This window comes from Hibiscus syriacus, unplaced genomic scaffold (assembly GCF_006381635.1).
Source record: "Hibiscus syriacus cultivar Baekdansim isolate YM2019G1 unplaced genomic scaffold, ASM638163v2 tig00004004_pilon, whole genome shotgun sequence".
Classification (NCBI taxonomy): Eukaryota; Viridiplantae; Streptophyta; class Magnoliopsida; order Malvales; family Malvaceae; genus Hibiscus; species Hibiscus syriacus.
This window is the reverse complement of record NW_024061991.1, coordinates 474163-495636: the sequence shown is the minus strand read 5'-3', so window position 1 is coordinate 495636 and position 21474 is coordinate 474163. Positions and strand designations below refer to the sequence as shown.

The 21474-nt window shown below is 38.1% G+C and overlaps 3 protein-coding genes and 2 pseudogenes across 3 annotated transcripts; 3 read left to right on the top strand and 2 right to left on the bottom strand.

Annotated features, from left to right (window-relative positions):
* Positions 1-304: 304 nt before the first annotated feature.
* Positions 305-8503, bottom strand: LOC120185967 (annotated as a pseudogene).
* Positions 8504-10456: 1953 nt separating this feature from the next.
* LOC120185724 lies at positions 10457-11307 on the top strand (annotated as a pseudogene).
* Positions 11308-13643: 2336 nt separating this feature from the next.
* On the top strand, positions 13644-15720 carry LOC120185956 (calcium-dependent protein kinase 29-like). The gene is made up of 8 exons (XM_039190028.1): positions 13644-13928; positions 14171-14314; positions 14521-14673; positions 14793-14908; positions 15024-15194; positions 15285-15412; positions 15491-15590; positions 15670-15720. The coding sequence occupies exons 1-7, from the start codon at positions 13697-13699 to the stop codon at positions 15561-15563; spliced, it is 1017 nt and encodes a 338-aa protein (XP_039045959.1). The 5' UTR covers positions 13644-13696; the 3' UTR covers positions 15564-15590; positions 15670-15720.
* Positions 15721-17251: 1531 nt separating this feature from the next.
* On the top strand, positions 17252-20296 carry LOC120185945 (CO(2)-response secreted protease-like). The gene is given in 10 exon segments (XM_039190022.1): positions 17252-17325; positions 17421-17680; positions 17844-17955; positions 18032-18271; positions 18273-18549; positions 18626-18726; positions 18816-19058; positions 19149-19263; positions 19348-19558; positions 19655-20296. Coding segments are annotated over 10 exon segments (2202 nt in total). The 3' UTR covers positions 20224-20296.
* Positions 20297-20558: 262 nt separating this feature from the next.
* LOC120185481 (GDSL esterase/lipase EXL3-like) lies at positions 20559-21233 on the bottom strand. Its single transcript, XM_039189686.1, has 3 exons — positions 21053-21233; positions 20684-20814; positions 20559-20591 (listed from the first exon to the last, which is right to left on the bottom strand). The coding sequence occupies exons 1-3, from the start codon at positions 21231-21233 to the stop codon at positions 20559-20561; spliced, it is 345 nt and encodes a 114-aa protein (XP_039045617.1).
* Between the last annotated feature and the right edge of the window lie 241 nt (positions 21234-21474).

The following is a 21474-nucleotide window of genomic DNA, read 5'->3' as shown; positions in this document are numbered from 1 at the left end:
TGAGGAAGAAGTGTCGCTGAATCGACAGCGTCTCACCAGCACTCTACGAGAGGCGCTGGGTCTCTAACGCGACATCCTTCGAGCTTCCTGACTCTTCATGTGGAACGATCACGGTAATGATTGTGCTTTGGTTTTGTATTGATAATGAATCAAGTATGTGTTAGTCTTGTTCAATCGAAGATTGTGCATATGAATTTTGAATTCCATATCCATAAGTTTCATTTGTTTGTGTCTTGGCTGAAATCAATTTCAATAAACGATGAATTTAAAATTATGAAGATGCATAGAGTCTGAAGTTTGACCTTTTCCAGTTAGTTCTTCATCTGTCTTGAATTCCCCTTTTCATCATGGCCACGAATTCCTCATAATTGATCCTCTCGTCCTGTCCATTAAAATCAAGTGAAGCAAAGAAAGCAACAGAAAGATAGACAATTTTCTTAAATAAGAAGCGAAACTAAAACCTTATCAGTATCAACATCCTCGATAACTTAATCAATGGTAGCCTCGTCTCCCATTCCATACTGCATCATAGCTTGGCTTAGTTCATCTCTTGTAATAAACCTGAATTAAAGAAGACAAAGTCTGTTGTTCAATCAAGTATTGTTCAAAACTGGAAAGGCAGTAGTGCAACACACTAACCCACTGTTATCCTTGTCAAAGAACTTAAAGGCCTCGACTATATTTTCTTCCCTCTCAAGCCTATGTCGATGCATTGTTGCAGTTATGAATTCAATGTAATCAATGGTTCCACTGCTGTCAACATCAGCCTGACAAAATAAGGTTTAGGCTTGTTTCATTCTTATGTTAATGGGAATATAGGTGGAAAGGAGGGACCATATAGTTGGATAAAATCTTACAGCTTCCATAAGTTGTTTTATTTCTGGCTCAGTTAACTTCGATCCCAATCGAGCTAATCCATCTCTGAGTTCGTCTGGTGTTATTGTACCACTTCTATCGGTGTCGATGTTTTTAAACATATGTTTCAGGCCCTTGATCTCTTCTTCTGATGATAGGCTTTCTGCTATCACCTTCCGGAAATCGAATTTACAGATGAAGATATCACTTGGTGGGAAAATAAATGAAGTTTTTGCTTTTATGGACGACTAAAATTGTAACATGAAAAACCAGAGGCGTAGGCCATACCTTTAGGGCCAGTTTTTTTAGCTTGTTCATTATTCTGAACTGCTTTAACCTACTAAGAACAGCAGTATTGATAGGTTTGTCGGATGCATCACTGCCCTCCTTCATCCATGGATGGTCTGGTTCATATACACAAAATGGACCCGATGTTCAATGTTGCCAATTCAATTCTTCCCTTTTTCCATTATCTTGAAGGGATTTGCCTAATAAAATTTCCAGAAACATTAACTTTTTTTACCTAGGGCTTCAGTAGATGTAATCCGTTTCTTGGGGCACCTTGCCAACATCTTCCTGATAAGATCCTTTGCACCTTCAGATATAGATGGCCATGGCTGGCTTTTTAAGTCGAGGTTACCTTCTAAAATTGCTTTGAAGATTTCTTTATCTGTCTCTGCAATAAAATCATTCATCAACATTAGAAGAGATATCAGAACCAAAAGCAAAACTAAGCCAATCCTTTCCATATGAAAGTTTCCCTAGAGCTATGCTGGAACATCTTTGTGTTTCCCTAAAGCTGTCTTGTTGTAACAGAAATCTATATTGGATTAATGAAGAATGTATACAAATATAAGTAAATAAAATTTTCATGTAAAATACCTCCGTAAAATGGAGGCACCCCTCTAAGAAGAATGTATAAAATGACACCGGCGCTCCACACATCTATCTCCTTGCCATATCTCCGGTTTAATACCTCCGGTGCAACATAATATGCACTTCCGACAAGCTCCCTATACATTGTGCCTGAAATATTTGGTAAACTTTAGGTGCTCTGTTTAGATTCTTGATTTCACGCAAATGAAATTCCATAAAGAAATGAGGCATAAATAGGTCGACTTCAAGTGTTTTGCTTTTCTTTTTATTTTTCTTTGTAATAGCAATTTCACAATCATGAAAAAGAAAACATAAAGAGCTCAATACATAAGAAAATAAGTCCTAAGTTATGCATAGTAATATCAAAGGGTAGCAATAGAAACAGAACTAACCTTCCTCAATGAAAATGGAGAGTCCGAAATCTGTGGCCTTTATCGGAGAATTCTCATCCTTGTTAACCAGCAAGAAATTTGCAGGCTTCAAGTCCCTATGCATAACCCCCATAAAATGACAGGCGTGCACCACATTCACTATCTGCCTGAAAATAGAAGCCGCTTGACGTTCCGAATAACTCCCTTTGGCTATGATCCGATCAAAAAGCTCGCCACCCCAGCACAGTTCCATCACCAGATGCACATTCTTCCCATCTTCATAAGCACCTTTGAATTCCACAATATTCGGTTGCCCTTGTTAGGTGCTGTAGTAGTGAAACCTCTCTTCTAACATCCTCTCTGTCCTTTTCAGTGGTTAGTTTACTTGTTGAAATGGATTTGCAGGTGTATTTTCGTCCCGTTGCCTTGTGTCACGATGGAAGGGGAGTTAGGGTTTGAAGGTTTTAATTTGGGGAAAAATCGAAGAAGGAAGTTGGGGAATCATCAGCAGAAAGGGGGAGAGGAGAGAAAGGAATTAGGGATTGAAGGGGATTAGGGATTGAAGTTTTATCTGAAGAGGGAAAGGCAAAAATAAGGACAGGAGAATGGGTCATATGGGATTGGGTATGGGTTAATAAGGTAACTGGGCTTTATTACTTAGACCCAATTAATATATCAGTAGGCTTATGAGTTAAAGGGTGGGGCAGGTCTGGATCTAAGTCAGAAGTGAGAGGGATGGAAGGGTGAGTCATCATTTTAGACGGTTAATTTGTTAGATTGCTGAATTGCCAGCTGGAGGTACTGTCTATATATAATTGTACCCAGAATCTTTGAGGATTTTATCTTGGGAAATGAAAATGCACACTTTCTGTAACCTATTCTCTCTATTTTCTTAAATCCCTAAAAAATTCTTCTATCATTCTATCCTAAACCATAACAAATTGGTAATCAGAGCTGAGTTATGTGATCCAAACCATTTTTCACGCTGGGAAAGACAAGAAAGATGCAAAAGACTGGAACCATTGAGGTACCAGAACAAGCAGCAGAAGTGAAGGAAGAGACCTTACCATCTTGGTGGGTGGGGCAGAAAGCAGAGCTGGAGGGAAGGATACAGACCTTGGAGGAAGGAATGACTGAGAACTGGGGATATTTGCAGAGAATCCTACAGCTGGTCAATCAAGCAGCTGAGGAAAAAGACTCACCTCAGTCAGCAAGAAGTCATCCACCAGCAGCTGAAAAACAAAACAGAGGTGAAGGTAAACAACCATGTTTAGTTACAGTTCTTAGTGAGCATGAGAAGTATACTTTTAGACCTAATGAACCGGGGATATTAGCTGATAAACCTGCGGGGTCTACTGATCTTCTACCTTTTAATCAGAAATTACAAGAAGAAAATATTATGGGCAGTTCTAGTGAGGTTAAAGTAGACAGTAAAGGTTTATTTGGGAGTTCAGGGCTTATGTTACCTCGACCTAAATTAGAACTACAGATGTTTGATGGTAGTAATCCCAGAGGATGGGTGAGAAAATGCCAAAAATACTTTAATCTTTTGGGAGTCCCTGAGGAACAAAAAATTGGATGTGGCTGCAATGTATTTGATGGGGAAGGCTGAGACATGGTTTGATGGCTATATTATGCAGAATCATAGAGTGACTTGGCATGAATTTGAGGCTGATTTGTGTCATAGATTTTGTGACAGAAACTATTCAGATATCATTGAAGAATTTTTAATAAGTTAATGCAAAAGGGTAGTGTAGAAGAATATCAAGAAAAGTTTGAAGAGTTAAGACCCTATTTGCTACAACAGCATATGCATTTAGGGGAAGATTATTTTGTTTCCAGTTTCATTAGTGGTCTGAAGGAGGAATTGAAACATAAGGTGAAGGTGTTGGAGCCCAGAAATCTGTCTGAGGCTTATAGGCAGGCCAAACTTTATGAGTTGGCTAATGAGATGGAAGGAAAGAAGTATAAATATTCTCAAAAACTTTTTCCTTATACTTCTTCAGGTGGTCAACAGAACAGTGGGACTAAAAGTTTGCAGCCTAAGACAACTCTTCCAAATTCAAATACAAGGCAGAGTTTACTGGAATATAGAAGAGCAAATAATCTGTGTTTTAAATGTAGGGAAAAATTTACTCCTGGACATCAGTGCAAAGTTAGACAGTTGAACAGTATGGAAGAGGAAGAAGATTCTGCTGATCAGGAATTGACAGAAGGAGAAAATGGAGAAGGGAATGATGTAGCTAAAGAAGCACTGGAAATTTCTATCAATGCTATTACAGGTAATGTGGGGCACACTACCTTGAGAATTCAGGGTTTTATCAGATGAAAACCAATTAATGTGCTAATTGATAGTGGAAGCACACATAGTTTTGTGACTCCTAGGTGGGCCAAAGAAGGAGTGGAACTTGTTCAGACTCAACCATTAGTTATTACAGTAGCTAATGGGGAGAAGCTATTCAGTACTGCCAAAAGTAATCAAGTAAGTTGGAAGATGCAAGGCTATGAATTTCAGCATGATTTTAGAGTTTTGTCTTTAGGGGGCAGTGATATGGTACTGGGAGTGGACTGGATGGAAGAGTTTTAGTCCTATAATGATGGATTTCAAAGCCAAGACAATTAGTTTTGAAAAGGATGGAAAGACTGTTATGATTAGAGGAACTCATAAATTGCCAACCATCAAAACCATCTCAGGTGAAAAATTACAGAAGTTAGTGGAGAAGGATACTGAAGTAAATGGAGAAATCTATTTGTTGAATGCTGAAGTGGAGGAAAGTAAAATTCCTCTATCTTTACAAGATTTATTAGAAGAGTTCCAGGAAGTGTTTGAGGAACCTAAAGGGATGCCTTCTAGCAGAAGACATGATCATGCCATTGTTCTGAAACAGGGGACACAGCCAGTCAATTTAAGACCCTATAGATTTGCTCATCATCACAAGACTGAAGTTGAAAAACAGATTGCACAAATGTTAGCCTCATCTATCATACAAGTGAGTAAGAGTCCTTTTGCTTCTCCTTGTTTACTTATTAGAAAAAAAGATGGAACTTGGAGGTTTTGTGTGGACTATAGGCAGCTTAACTCTTATACAGTTAAGAATAAATTTCCTATTCCTATAGTAGAAGACTTATTAGATGAATTACATGGGGCTAAATTCTTTTCAAAGATTGATATGAGATCTGGTTATTGGCAAATTCGGATTAAAGAGGAGGATGTTCATAAAACTGCTTTTAGAACTCATCAAGGGCACTATGAATTTAAAGTTATGCCTTTTGGCCTGACTAATGCCCCAGCTACTTTTCAAGCTTTGATGAATGACTTGTTTGGAGCATATTTGAGGAGGTTTGTTCTTGTGTTTTTTGATGATATTCTGATTTACAGTTCCAATATGATAGAGCATAAAAATCATTTAAGAGTGGTGTTGGAAATTCTCTGTTGAAGAATAGTTTGTATGCCAAAAAGAGTAAATGCTTTTTTGGCCAACAGCAAGTAGAGTATTTGGGACATTTAATTTCAGCTAAGGGAGTAGCAACTGACCCTGAAAAAATAAAGGCTATGCAACAGTGGCCTTTACCTAAAAATCTAAAAGCTTTGAGAGGATTTTTGGGTTTGACAGGGTATTATAGAAAATTTATCAAAGGGTATGGAGAATTGAGTAAACCCTTGACTAATATGTTGAAGAAGGAAGGATTTCATTGGTCTCCAGAGGCTAAATTATCTTTTGAGAATTTAAAAAGGGTTATGTGTGAAGCTCCAGTTTTGGCTTTACCAAATTTTTGAGCAGAATTTTTTTTTGGAAACTGATGCTAGTTCCAGGGGCATTGAGGCTGTTTTATCTCAAGCAGGAAGGCCTATAGCTTATTTAAGTAAGGCTTTGGGGCCAAAGCATGCAGACCTCTCTATCTATGAAAAGGAATACTTGGCCATCCTAATGGCAGTATCCCATTGGAGGCATTATTTGGAAAGTGGCTCATTTGTGATTAAAACAGATCATGAACCCCTAAAACACTTATTAGAACAAAAGCTGACTACTACAATCCAAAAGAAAGGTCTGACTAAGTTACTTGGATTGGATTATACAATTCAGTACAGGAAAGGCAAAACAAATAAGGTGGCAGATGCACTTTCTAGACAACGATTGGATTCTGGGGAATTTTTGCAAATGGGGGTTACTGTTGTAATTCCTACTTGGAGACAGGATATTGAGCAGAGTTATGAAGGGGATCTACTAGCTCAAGAGAAGATTCCTATTTTACTTATTCAGACTGACAAGATTGAGAATTGGAAGAGAATTAAAGGAGTTTTATACTTCAAAGACAGAATTTATGTAGGCAGCAAAGGAGATCTCAGGCAGAAAATTATGGTGGCTTCACATGATTCACCACAAGGGGGTCATTCAGGTATTCAAGATACTTATCAGAGGGTTAAAGCTTATTTTTATTGGCCAAAGATGAAGCTTATGATTCAAGAATATCTACAACAATGTGAGGTTTGTCAGAGAACTAAAATTGAACACATTTCTAAGCCAGGTTTACTACAACCTATTCCAGTTCCAAATAATGCATGGGAAGTTATAACAATGGACTTTATTGAAGGGTTGCCACCTTCAACAAAGTACAATTGTATTTTGGTAGTGGTTGACAAATTTACTAAGTATGCTCATTTTATGCCATTGTCACATCCCTACACAGTGGTACAAGTTGCTAAGCTGTATTTGGATCAGGTTTATAAGCTTCATGGTCCTCCTAAGGTAGCTATTTCTGATCGGGACAAGTCTTTTACTAGTCTATTCTGGCAAGAGCTACTTAAACAATTGGGGACAACTACACTTTTCAGTACTGCTTATCATCCAGAGACAGATGGGAAAACTGAGAGACTCAACCAGTGTTTAGAACAGTATCTCAGATGTATGTGTTTTTTAAAACCTACATCTTGGTCAAAGTGGTTAGCCCAAGCAGAATGGTGGTATAACACTAATTACCACTCTGCTATCCAAATGACCCCATTTGAAGCCTTATATGGTTATAAGGCACCTCTTCTGAGTTGGTCAGGGGATTCTAGAGTGGATGCAGTACAAACTATGATGCAAGATAGAGAGCAATTTAATGCTTTACTACGTGAACAACTACTTAAAGCCAGTAACAGAATGAAGCAGATTGTAGATAGGCATCGTACAGAAAGAGATTTTCAGGTTGGAGAGGAAGTTTACCTGAAACTTCAGCCTTACAGACAGACTTCAATCGCCTTAAGGAAAAACCTAAAGCTTGCTGCTCGATATTACGGTCCCTACAAAATACAGAAAAAAATTGGTCAGGTTGCGTATCAACTGGAATTGCCAAATGATTCTAAATTACATCCAGTGTTTCATGTTAGCTTATTGAAGAAGAGAATCGGAAAACAGGGACTTATCTCGTTGAATCCTCCTGAAACATCTTCAGATGGTCAATTGAAAATTTACCCAGCAACCGTGTTGAACCGACGCGTGGTGACACGACAGAAGCAGAATGTTACTCAATTGTTGATTCAGTGGAAGAACATGGGACCAAATGATGCAACGTGGGAAGATGTTTCAGTGTTGCAGAACCAGTTTCCCGATTTCGATCCTTGCGGACAAGGATCGCTTGATGGAGGAGGTATTGTCACGATGGAAGGGGAGTTAGGGTTTGAAGGTTTTAATTTGAGGAAAAATCGAAGAAGGAAGTTGGGGAATCATCAGCAGAAAGGGGGAGAGGAGAGAAAGGAATTAGGGATTGAAGGGGATTAGGGATTGAAGTTTTATCTGAAGAGGGAAAGGCAAAAATAAGGACAGGAGAATGGGTCATACGGGATTGGGTATGGGTTAATAAGGTAACTGGGCTTTATTACTTAGACCCAATTAATATATCAGTAGGCTTATGAGTTAAAGGGTGGGGCAGGTCTGGATCTAAGTCAGAAGTGAGAGGGATGGAAGGGTGAGTCATCATTTTAGACGGTTAATTTGTTAGATTGCTGAATTGCCAGCTGGAGGTACTGTCTATATATAATTGTACCCAGAATCTTTGAGGATTTTATCTTAGGAAATGAAAATGCACACTTTCTGTAACCTATTCTCTCTATTTTCTTAAATCCCTAAAAAATTCTTCTATCATTCTATCCTAAACCATAACACCTTGTTGGTGCAGAGATAAGTGATGCCGAACTGGCCTCTGCCTAACTCTTTGTTAAGATCATAAATGATGGTGACGTTAACGTATGGTTTGTGCAAAACGGTACCGATATGGGATGAGGAAGGAGTTTTAGAAAAAGAAGGGGTAAAGTGTTGTTGGGTGGTTTTGGGAAATGGTTGAGATGGAGGAGGAGATGAGTCGGATGAGGAAGAGATTGGGATATAATAAGAGTGGGATCTTGTCAAGCAGAATCCCATAGATGGCTGTTTTCGAGTTTAGAACTTGGATTGTTATGATGTGTTGTAGGGGACAATATCATTATTATTGTTGTTTTAACATAAGAATAATAGCTTAGGTTACATTTACGTTGTTGCTTTCTTAGGTGAGCTGTTTTGCTTTTGCTTCTTGGATTGTCTTGAGTATCATTCCGCACCTTTTTTATTCCACTATATCTATGTTGTGCTTTGATTGTGGGTGCTAAACCGGTAGCATCAGTTTGGCTTATGGTTCTCAAGTTTTTTGCTAACCGATCCACTATGACTGTGATGAGCCTCCATTGTAAGCTCAGGGCAATGCACAAAGGAGAAAAGGGCATAAGATCTCTTATCACACAAGTCAAAGAGGCGCCGTTGGACATCAGTAGTTGTGCGTTGAAGGAGCATAATCGTCTCTTTCTATGCCGTGTGTGCAAGAACCACGTCCTCGTTGCCTCCGGCGACGACTTCTTTAGCTGCATCCGAATGGCGGCGGAGGGCGGAGAGGTGGTGGAAGGAAACCTCTGCCACAAAACTGTCAATCTGCGGTTCAGTGGTCATACTACATATCACCATGGTAGTTTAGTGGAAACTGTCCATTGCAATGACATCGACTGCGACCTTGTCCTCGGCAAGAGATATGTTGCGAGTGGTCAATTGCTGAGGGAGCTTCCAGTTATGTTTTTTGTATGGGAAGAACAAGAATCGGCCATTTTTCTTAAGCTGGACATTTGCTGTATTGAAATGGGTTCCGTGTGGTTGGCCCTGAGGAGGCTTTCGTTAACGAAATCTAGAGGAAAATTCAAGCCAATTTCTACACCGGAAACTACTGCCGTTGGTTTTGTTTTTCAATTTTTTTTTGTGGGAGAATATTTGATCTAAACATGATTTTACACTTTGTTTAGAAAACAAATGCTCGTTTTTACTAAAAAAAAGTCTGTCAAGGATCCTTGTATAAGAGGATGAAGAAGAAAGAGATGAAGGTGAATAAGAAGAACGAAATGAAGCATCGACACTTTCGATTCAAGTGAACGGAAGGAAGCATCGACACTTTCGATTCAAGAAGAACGAAAGGAAGCATCGGCACTTTCGATTCAAATGAACGGAAGGAAGCATCAACACTTTCGATTCAAATGTTCATCTTTTCATCAAGAAGATTGAGAAAATAGGGAGAATATTAGAATGTTAACTGTGAATGTTTGCGTGAGATAGTTAGCATTGTTAGCAGGTTGTTATGATGTTGTTTGAAGTTGGTTAAGGTTGTTAAAACTGCTGTGCAGTTACAGCCAGCTCAACTATGCAAACTTGTATATAACACAGCTGGTGTATTGCAAATAATGACACGCATTTCTGTTTAGTATCCTTTTATCTTGGTTTTCAACATCTTCCACCTAAGACGATCATGAAACAGATTATTAACCGAAAAGCAGTCTAACAATCCAATAAAGCTATTTAATTCTTTTATCAAATTAATTCAAATGTGAGGGGACAATAACAATATCTATAAGCTGACGTCAATTATTTTTGTATTTTTTTCACATGAAAAGATATAAAAAATAACCAATTTATAATTACTAAAATGTTTATATCAACTTTTCTTCTTCTTATTTTTATATTTTTTGATTATTTTTGATGATGTGATAGAAAAGAACAATATGACTTATATATATATGCATGCAAGATCGATATTTTAATATCATGAAAGCAAGTGGAGTAAGTTGAAATTGACTAGTTGTAGGTCAATTGTTTTCTTTTTCACTGCACTGCACCTGGGTTGGATATTTTATATAGGGAAGTGGATGTAATTTCCATTTCAGTTAATATAATACGCATAACACCGCGGCGGCTTTCCCATGGAAGAATTTGAGAATTCAAATCTCAGACCCTTTATAAGGAGGGACTCTCCTTATGTTTCAGTGTTTATTTTGTTCCTTCTCAATTTTCATCTGCCCCTTATTTTCAATGGACCTTACAATCTGCCCTTGTTTTATAATGTCATGTTTTTCAGCTGAAGAGGCAAGGGAATTGTGCTGCTCAGCAGCTTCACTGGTTAATTCTAAGTTGTTCTGTGCAATCATCGTCTTTATATTTGCAGTGGGTTAGTGACGGTCTTCGTGGTGCCATTTGTTTTACAGTTTTTGTTCCTTTCCCTTTTGAACACAAGACTGAAGTAATAAGAATCTGGGTTTTGTCTGCAGTTGGAGCAACTTTAGGAGCCTAGGTTAGAGCTTTTGTTGGAGCAAATAAAAGACCGGTTGTCTCCATGGAGCAACAGTTGGAGCCATAAGGGGCTGTTCTTTCTCAATCGACTTGTTTAAAATTTCACTCTTGATTTGCAGTTCCGATGATACGGGGACCAGTTATTTCCTCCCACCGGTAAGACATTACAAAACTTGTACTTATTTTCTGGAAAAAGTGTTACTTATTTTAATGCTTGAATTTGGTTTTTGATTAGATAAACGCATTTAACTCTCGTCATTAATGAAGGACTGTCAAAGGATGAAATAGAGAACATTCCAAGCATCAGAGTCGCAGAAGAAGACGTGAGGGATTCATCCAGGAACCCAGTCTACTGTTCCATATGCCTTGAGGTTTTTATCAAAATTTCACCCACTGACATTTACTGCTATGTAATCCAAATAGCTTTCATTGCTCATTCTCTCTTGTTTATGTTTTCAAATTTCCAGGACTTGGTACGTGGGGAAATAGTTCATAGCTTGCCAAACTGTCACCGTAAATTCCATATAATGTGTATTCAAACGTGGCTAAATGGGCATAAATCTTGTCCTTCATGAAGGAGAAGAATTTGACGGACAATTATACTTTTTCCATATGTATTGCCAGGGAAATCTATATATATATATATATTGTTTACAAATACGTGAAGCATGCATGCATGCGATATTAACTTCAAAGTTCAAACCAGTTGCTTTTGGGTTCCAAATCTCATCTTCCAAGTCATTCGCATCTTTTTTAAACGAAATTTCCACGTAAAAGAAGCAGCTTAAGACGCCTAATCTGACAACACAAATATTTCAAACGATATTGGAAAACATGGTGCTTACAAAAGTTTAGATTTTGAGAAAGGATATATATCTCCAAACCCTATACGAATATTTCTAACGCTCAAACCTAAAAATAACTTAATTCGCGACAATCGGATGCAGGGGCGGACCCAGGACAAAAATTCAGGGGTTGCACAAAAAAATTCTTATAATTTTTTTTAGGGGTTGCACAATATTAAAGGTGATACTTGTATTAATTAGAAAAAATTAAAAAAAAATTAACACTAAGTAGACAATTTTATTGCAAATTTTTTTTTCTATAAGAATTTAACTGAAATATGGGGATTCTACCTAAAAATCACAAAATATATATATATAAATACTAAAATAATATCATTTGATCAATGTTCCTCACAATTTGAGGGGTTGCCCGGGCTACCCCTAGCAACCCCCTGGGTCCGCCCATGATTGGATGCCGATTAGTTTGTGACTGCCTGACTGGATAAGGAAGATGAGATAAACAACATAAGCATTGTTGACTATGCACCGAAAGTGTGCATAATAAATGCAACTTTCGGTGTTGCTTGAAAAAAAGGGGCATCAGCTATTGTTGAATTTTCAGCAATGGTAAAATCTCATTTTTAGCCATTGTAATTTAGGATATTTACAAATTAGTCCTTAAAACTTCAACTATAAATACCCTAGCTCATTTGGCTTCAAAATCATTCCAAAGCATTCTAGCTTTCTTCCAATACTAGAGAGAATTTAGAGATTTTCTTGAGAGTTGTTTTCTCTTTTTTTATCAAGAGAGAATTATCATTATTTTCTCCTTGGTCGATCGAGAGAAGTTGTAATTCCTATTTTCTCATAGTGAAATTCTTCTACTGTTGCCCGTTGCTTTTACCCTATATTATTTAGGGGTTTTCCACGTAAATTTTGTGTCTCTTTTATCTTCATTTTTATTTTCTCAAATTATCAGTTGCGATTTTGCTCTATCCGATAGCCGTCTTCCGCAACAATTGGTATCCGAGCCAGATTTGACTGTGTAATATATGCTTATTATCTTTGTGGTTGCCACCAAAAGGTGGATCCTCCAACATAAGAAAGTAAGAAGGTATTACCCATTATTTGAAGGTTCCAGAGAACTATTCACGATAGTGAAATAGTGGGAGCTATCCGTAAAAGAAGTTATGGCAACGAAATTTGATATTGAAAAATTCAATGGGAGAAATTTCTCATTGTGGAAATTGAAGATGAAGGCCATCCTGAGGAAAGACAGTTGTCTAGCAGCTATCAGTGAAAGGCCGGTGGATTTCACAGATGACAATAAAATGGATCGAAATGGACGGGAATGCTATGGCAAACTTTCATCTAGCATTAGCAGATGAAGTATTATCAAGCATCGAGGAGAAAAAGACAACTAAGAAGATATGGGATCATCTCACCAAACTGTACGATGCCACATCGCTGCACAATAAAATTTTCCTTAAGAGAAAATTGTACACTCTCCGTATGCCAGAATCTACTTCAGTGACGGAGCACTTAAATACACTGAACACTTTATTTTCTCAGCTTACATCTTTAAGCTGTAAAATAGAAGAACAAGAACGTGTTGAACTTCTACTTCAAAGTCTACCGGATTCGTATGATCAACTCATCATTAACTTGACAAACAGTAATATCACCAGTCTAGTCTTCGATGACGTTGCAGCTGTTGTTCTACAAGAAGAAAATCGGCGCAAGAATAAAGAATACAGACAAGTAAATCTGCAACAAGCAGAAGCGTTAACAACGATGACAATGATGAGAGGGAGATCAACAGAACGTGGCCAAAGCAACAGTCACAAACATGGTAGATCGAAGTCGAGAAGCAAGAAGAATTTAAAGTGTTACAACTGTGGAAAGAAGGGTCACTTGAAGAAGGATTGTTGGAGTCTAAATAAAAACTCCAATCCACAAGGCAATACCGCAAACACTTCAGATGATGGAGATGCTCTATGCTGTGAAGCGTTAACCACCGTGGAAGGAATAAAATACACCTGCAAATCTATTTCAACAAGTAAACTAACCACTGAAAAGGACAGAGAGGATGTTAGAAGAGAGGTTTCACTACTACATCACCTAACAAGGGCAACCGAATATTGTGGAATTCAAAGGTGCTTATGAAGATGGGAAGAATGTGCATCTGGTGATGGAACTGTGCTGGGGTGGCGAGCTTTTTGATCGGATCATAGCCAAAGGGAGTTATTCGGAACGTCAAGCGGCTTCTATTTTCAGGCAGATAGTGAATGTGGTGCACGCCTGTCATTTTATGGGGGTTATGCATAGGGACTTGAAGCCTGCAAATTTCTTGCTGGTTAACAAGGATGAGAATTCTCCGATAAAGGCCACAGATTTCGGACTCTCCATTTTCATTGAGGAAGGTTAGTTCTGTTTCTATTGCTACCCTTTGATATTACTATGCATAACTTAGGACTTATTTTCTTATGTATTGAGCTCTTTATGTTTTCTTTTTCATGATTGTGAAATTGCTATTACAAAGAAAAATAAAAAGAAAAGCAAAACACTTGAAGTCGACCTATTTATGCCTCATTTCTTTATGGAATTTCATTTGCGTGAAATCAAGAATCTAAACAGAGCACCTAAAGTTTACCAAATATTTCAGGCACAATGTATAGGGAGCTTGTCGGAAGTGCATATTATGTTGCACCGGAGGTATTAAACCGGAGATATGGCAAGGAGATAGATGTGTGGAGCGCTGGTGTCATTTTATACATTCTTCTTAGAGGGGTGCCTCCATTTTACGGAGGTATTTTACATGAAAATTTTATTTACTTATATTTGTATACATTCTTCATTAATCCAATATAGATTTCTGTTACAACAAGACAGCTTTAGGGAAACACAAAGATGTTCCAGCATAGCTCTAGGGAAACTTTCATATGGAAAGGATTGGCTTAGTTTTGCTTTTGGTTCTGATATCTCTTCTAATGTTGATGAATGATTTTATTGCAGAGACAGATAAAGAAATCTTCAAAGCAATTTTAGAAGGTAACCTCGACTTAAAAAGCCATCCATGGCCATCTATATCTGAAGGTGCAAAGGATCTTATCAGGAAGATGCTGGCAAGGTGCCCCAAGAAACGGATTACATCTACTGAAGCCCTAGGTAAAAAAAGTTAATGTTTCTGGAAATTTTATTAGGCAAATCCCTTCAAGATAATGGAAAAAGGGAAGAATTGAATTGACAACATTGAACATCGGGTCCATTTTGTGTATATGAACCAGACCATCCATGGATGAAGGAGGGCAGTGATGCATCCGACAAACCTATCAATACTGCTGTTCTTAGTAGGTTAAAGCAGTTCAGAATAATGAACAAGCTAAAAAAACTGGCCCTAAAGGTATGGCCTACGCCTCTGGTTTTTCATGTTACAATTTTAGTCGTCCATAAAAGCAAAAACTTCATTTATTTTCCCACCAAGTGATATCTTCATCTGTAAATTCGATTTCCGGAAGGTGATAGCAGAAAGCCTATCATCAGAAGAAGAGATCAAGGGCCTGAAACATATGTTTAAAAACATCGACACCGATAGAAGTGGTACAATAACACCAGACGAACTCAGAGATGGATTAGCTCGATTGGGATCGAAGTTAACTGAGCCAGAAATAAAACAACTTATGGAAGCTGTAAGATTTTATCCAACTATATGGTCCCTCCTTTCCACCTATATTCCCATTAACATAAGAATGAAACAAGCCTAAACCTTATTTTGTCAGGCTGATGTTGACAGCAGTGGAACCATTGATTACATTGAATTCATAACTGCAACAATGCATCGACATAGGCTTGAGAGGGAAGAAAATATAGTCGAGGCCTTTAAGTTCTTTGACAAGGATAACAGTGGGTTAGTGTGTTGCACTACTGCCTTTCCAGTTTTGAACAATACTTGATTGAACAACAGACTTTGTCTTCTTTAATTCAGGTTTATTACAAGAGATGAACTAAGCCAAGCTATGATGCAGTATGGAATGGGAGACGAGGCTACCATTGATTAAGTTATCGAGGATGTTGATACTGATAAGGTTTTAGTTTCGCTTCTTATTTAAGAAAATTGTCTATCTTTCTGTTGCTTTCTTTGCTTCACTTGATTTTAATGGACAGGACGAGAGGATCAATTATGAGGAATTCGTGGCCATGATGAAAAGGGGAATTCAAGACAGATGAAGAACTAACTGGAAAAGGTCAAACTTCAGACTCTATGCATCTTCATAATTTTAAATTCATCGTTTATTGAAATTGATTTCAGCCAAGACACAAACAAATGAAACTTATGGATATGGAATTCAAAATTCATATGCACAATCTTCGATTGAACAAGACTAACACATACTTGATTCATTATCAATACAAAACCAAAGCACAAACATTTAGCTTACAAAGTAAAGAAATGAATGAATCATTACCGTCCATCTTCTGGCTCCTTTTGAATCTGCTGCCTCTTCTTGTTAACACATTTAGCTTGTTGCAGATTTACTTGTTTGTCTTCCTTGTTCTTGCGCCGATTTGCTTCTTGTAGAATAGCAGCTGCAACGTCATCGAAGACTAGACTGGTGACATTACAGTTTGTCAAGTTGATGATGAGTTAATCATATGAATCCGATAGACTTTGAAGTAGAAGTTCAACACGTTCTTGTTCTCCTATTTTACAGCTTAAGGATGTAAGCTGAGAAAATAAAGTGTTCAGTGTATTTAAGTGCTCCGTCACTGAAGTAGATTCTGGCATACGGAGAGTGTACAATTTTCTCTTAAGGAAAATTGTGCAACGATGTAGCCTCGTACAGTTTGGTGAGATGATCCCATATCTCCTTAGCTGTCTTCTTCTCCTCGATACTTGACAATACTTCATCTGCTAATGCTAGATGAAAGTTTGCCATAGCATTTCCGTCCATTTCGATCCATTTGTTGTCGTCTGTGAAATCTACTGGTCTTTCGCTGATAGCTGCTAGACAACCGTCTTTCCTCAGGATGGCCTTCAACTTCAATTTCCATAATGAGAAATTTCTCACATTGAACTTTTCAATATCAAATTTCGTTGCCATTGCTTCGTTTACGGATAGCTCCCACTATTTCACTATCGTGAATAGTTCTCTGGAACTTTCAAAGAATGGGTAATAACTTCTTACTTTCTTATGTTGGAGGATCTACCTTTTGGTGGCAACCACAAAGACAATAAGCAGATATTACACACTCTAATCTAGCTCTGATACCAATTGTTGCGGAAGACGGCTATCGGATAGAGCAAAATCGCAATTGATAATTTGAGAAAATAAAAATAAAGATAAAAAGAGACACAAAATTTACGTGGAAAACCCCTAAATAAAATAGGGTAAAAACCACGGGCAACGGTAGAAGAATTTCACTATGAGAAAATAGGAATTACAACCTCTCTCGATCTACCAAGGAGAAAACAATGATAATTCTCTCTTGATAAAAAAAAAGAAGAAAACAACTCTCAAGAAACTCTCTAAATTCTCTAGTATTGGAAGAAAGCTAGAATGCTTTGGGATGATTTTGAAGCTAAATGAGCTAAGGTATTTATAGTTGAAACCTAAGGACTAATTTGTAAATACCCTAAAGTTTAATGACTAAATTATGATTTAGCCATTGTCCAAAAATCAACAAAAACAACTCATTTTTTCGATGCATTTATTATATGCACCTTTCGGTGCTTAGTCAACAATATATGGGGGTAGCGCCTTCGACCAAGGGTTCATTAAGGGACGATCATGCTCAACTTATGAGCTCATTGTTGAAACGGTGAATGCACTAAAACATCTATTGTTTCAAATATTTTAACTTTCTTATATTTTAATTACTCTGACGACAAAGTTGAAAATATTTCATTTGCTCAGGAAAAAAAATGCCCTGGTTCACAGCTATAAAAATGGTTTCTCTGGGTTTGCAGCATATCTATCAGCAAAAGAGGCTCATTCAATTACCCAGAGACAAGGAGTTGTTTCAGTATTCCCCGACCCTGTGTTAGAACTCCACACTACTCGCTCTTGGGATTTCTTGAACTATCAAACATCCGTCGTGATTGACTCGAGTCCCATCTCGAACTCGAACTCCACATCTCATGATTCGGATTCCATCATTGGCATCCTAGATACAGGTGAAACAAACATGTTCGCCAATCTGTAGAATTCCATCACATTGGTTCTCTCTGGATATTGTTTTGTTGTTTGTAAGATGTTTATCACGCAATTGGCAATGCAAATTTCACTTCTTTCCTTCAACAAGTTACGTGAGCACTAACATGAAACACGATGACATAGGGATTTGGCCCGAGTCGGAGAGTTTTGGCGACAAGGCCATGGGTCCAATTCCATCACGATGGAATGGCACTTGCGCAGCTGCTCAGGATTTCAACACCTCCAACTGCAACAAGTAACCTCTCAGCCGTATGGTTAATTAAAAATTTATTAATCTCTTAAACAAGTCCTAATCGTTTGTTTTGAAACAGAAAGATAATTGGGGCAAGATCCTATGACATTGACGAAAGGTCGGTAATAAGGTACCATTCGCCGAGGGATATGGTTGGACATGGTACCCATGTAGCATCAACGGCAGCAGGGAGTGAAGTTCAAGGTACATCTTACTACGGACTGGCGGCAGGGACAGACAAGGGAGGATCCCCAGGGTCAAGAATAGCTGTATACAGAGTATGTTCCCCTTTTAATGGATGTCTTGGATCCAGCATATTGGGCATTTGATGATGCAATAGCCGATGGGGTTGATGTTTTATCAATATCCCTTGGGTCACCATCGTTTCTAAAACCACAAATCACAGATGATCCCATTGCCCTCGGAGCATTCCACGCGGTGCAAAATGGAATCACTGTGGTTTGCTCTGCAGGCAACGATGGACCGGAACCTGGATCAGTTGTGAATGCTGCACCTTGGATCATGACTGTTGCCGCTAGCACAATTGACAGGGATTTCGAGTCTGATGTTATACTAGGTGACAACACAGTAATTAAGGTAGTAATCATCTTCCTTGTCCTTTTTCTTGTTTTCTATTTGGTGGGTTTCGTCGCTTCTTTTAACCCATACACAGGGTGGAGGCATTCATTTTGGCGACATTCAAAAGTCTCCCGCATATCCGATTATATATGCAAAATCAGCCAAGAAAAAAGAAGCGGACGTAAATGATTCAAGGTGATGAACTATGAATAAATTTATAGAAACTTTATTAGCATACACCAAAATGAAATGGAGGGTTATTCTAATCACTTGTCTTGTTCTAGGAACTGCCACCCAGATTCCTTGGATCAAGAACTCGTCAAAGGAAAGATTGTTGTATGCGAGAATGTAGATAACTTGTACTCACCGAGTGAGAAAAAGGATGAAGTGAAGAAGCTTGGAGGTGTTGGGGCAGTCGTGATTGATGATGAATCAAGACAGATCGCTTCCTCATATGGTACATTTCCGACGTCGGTTATCCGTACAGAGTACAACCCCAAGGTTATTTCCTACATCAACTTGACAAAGTAATACGGCTACCCTAGTCAAATTAATCTCAAGAATCTCAATTAGATCATGTTTGAAAGTACTAATATTATCCTTTTCGAGATTTGTAGAAACCCAGTTGCCACAATCTTGCGTACTACATCACCCACAAATTACACACCGGCGCCTACCATAGCATATTTCTCATCTAGAGGCCCTTCAACTATCCCAAAGAACATTCTCAAGGTAACCCTTGTCTGGTTCATTCTTAAAGAACTTGTTTCTTCCTAAGCTGATATTGATGAAGCTATAAAATTGAATGTATTGCAGCCCGATATTGCAGCACCTGGGGTTAATATTCTTGCAGCATGGATAGCAAATGACACGGCTGAGGCACCAGAAGGTAAGGAGCCGCCATTGTATAATGTGATCTCGGGAACCTCTATGGCATGTCCCCATGTTTCCGGGATTGCTGCCACAGTCAAATCAAAAAACCCAACATGGAGCCCTTCTGCAATCAGGTCGGCCATTATGACAACAGGTGAGGAACGAAACGAACAAATATATACTTGCATTTACATTGTAAAAACTGTACTTTAGTTCGACTAATACATGACTGCTTCCAACCTAATTTCAGCAACTCAGATAAATAATCTGAAAGCCCCAATTACGACTGAGAAAGGTACACCAGCTACACCTAATGATTTCGGGGCAGGAGAAGTAAGCCCGACAGGGCCATTGGAACCAGGCCTAGTTTACGAGACTACTGCTGTTGACTACTTGAATTTCCTCTGCTATCACGGTTATAATATAACTACAATAAAAAATATCGCCAAAACTGTCCCAGAGGGCTTTACTTGCCCTGAGGAGTCGAGCATTGATCTTATATCCAACATCAATTATCCATCAATAGCGATTTCCAATTTCAATGAAAAGGCAGGTAGGAAAGTAAACAGAACTCTTACAAATGTTGCCGGCGATGGTAAATCAGTGTATACTGTAAGTATCGACGCACCTGCAGATCTGGATGTTCAAGTGATCCCAAACAAACTTCAATTCACTAAAAATGGAGACAAGTCATCTTACCAAGTGAGCTTCTCAACTGCAAATCCACTAAAGAAAGATGCATTTGGATCCATAACATGGTCGAACGGAAAATACAAAGTCAGAAGTCCATTTGCTGTAAGTAGTAAAAGCAATGAGTAGGGGCTAATATCCTTAATAAGCATTAGAGCAATGTGTTCAACATATATAAAGAAAGACAGCAGGATCCCCAAGTAGGCCATTCCACTATAATAAATGACTTTAACTCCCTTTTACCCTGGTTTTAGCATAATCTTCTATGTTTACCCTACATGTTTCACATCAACACATGCAAAATCGCACCAAAAAAAGAAATTAATTAAATAAAAACAACATTTATTAACACATTAGAAACAGATAAAATAAGTAAATACAGACGGGGATAGCAGAAACATGCTCTTTGCCAAGATGAAGTGTGTTTTGTCTTCTCCAACAAGGGCTTTGAACTTGGATATGTATTAGTTTAACTGGTTCCCCAATGGTATAACTGACTGATAATTTAGACAAAAGTGAAGGAGCATTGATAATTTATACAAAAACATTTACAAAATATATTAAACAAATAAAAAAAGAAATTATGTACCGCTAGTTTAGGAGTCATAGGATCATATCCGGTGCCACCAGAAGCGAAGGTTACTCCAGTTATGAGATCTTGGGGTTTCAATGTTGGATCCATATATGCTGGCACTATACCTTTAATTCCCAATTCTTCAGCTGAAATAAATTAATTAAATTTATATTGCTATGGATTCGGGTTATTAATGATACTTTGAAGACTCAAAATATTTTTAAAATTTAAGGATTAATTTAAAATCACTGTGATAGTATGTGGATATTTGGTGAAATTAACCCAAAAAAACAACCAGAGTAGTTTTTGAAGAAGCAGAGAAAAAAAAATACATATAGGCTATTGCATGTAAAAAAAACACGAGATTTCATGAACTAATTCTACCTATCAAATCAGAAGGAATTCTGCCATTGCAGAACCTTCCGGTTGGAACACCACCGTCAAAATCTTGGCCGTAAGGGAGGCAGTTGCACTTGATAATTGTCTGGATATCGTTGTTGTTACCGGTGTCAACAATGGAATCCCCAAACACAATTACAGCAGGCGTCGTTTTATTTTCCGGCATCCTGATCAACGCTTTTGCAGCGATGAAGAGAGCAAAAACCAAGAGGCAACAGAAACGTTGAGGAAGAAGGAAAGGCAACCATTCCCACCATTTGATCCTTTTCTTAATTTCTTTAGCAGCACATTGTTTATGAAAGAAATGGAGTTGTTTGTCTTTCCGACTCATGTTTTGTGGTTATTTATATACATGCATATAACATAACGTGATTAAATGCTCATACATGCAAAAGGAAATCCCGCAG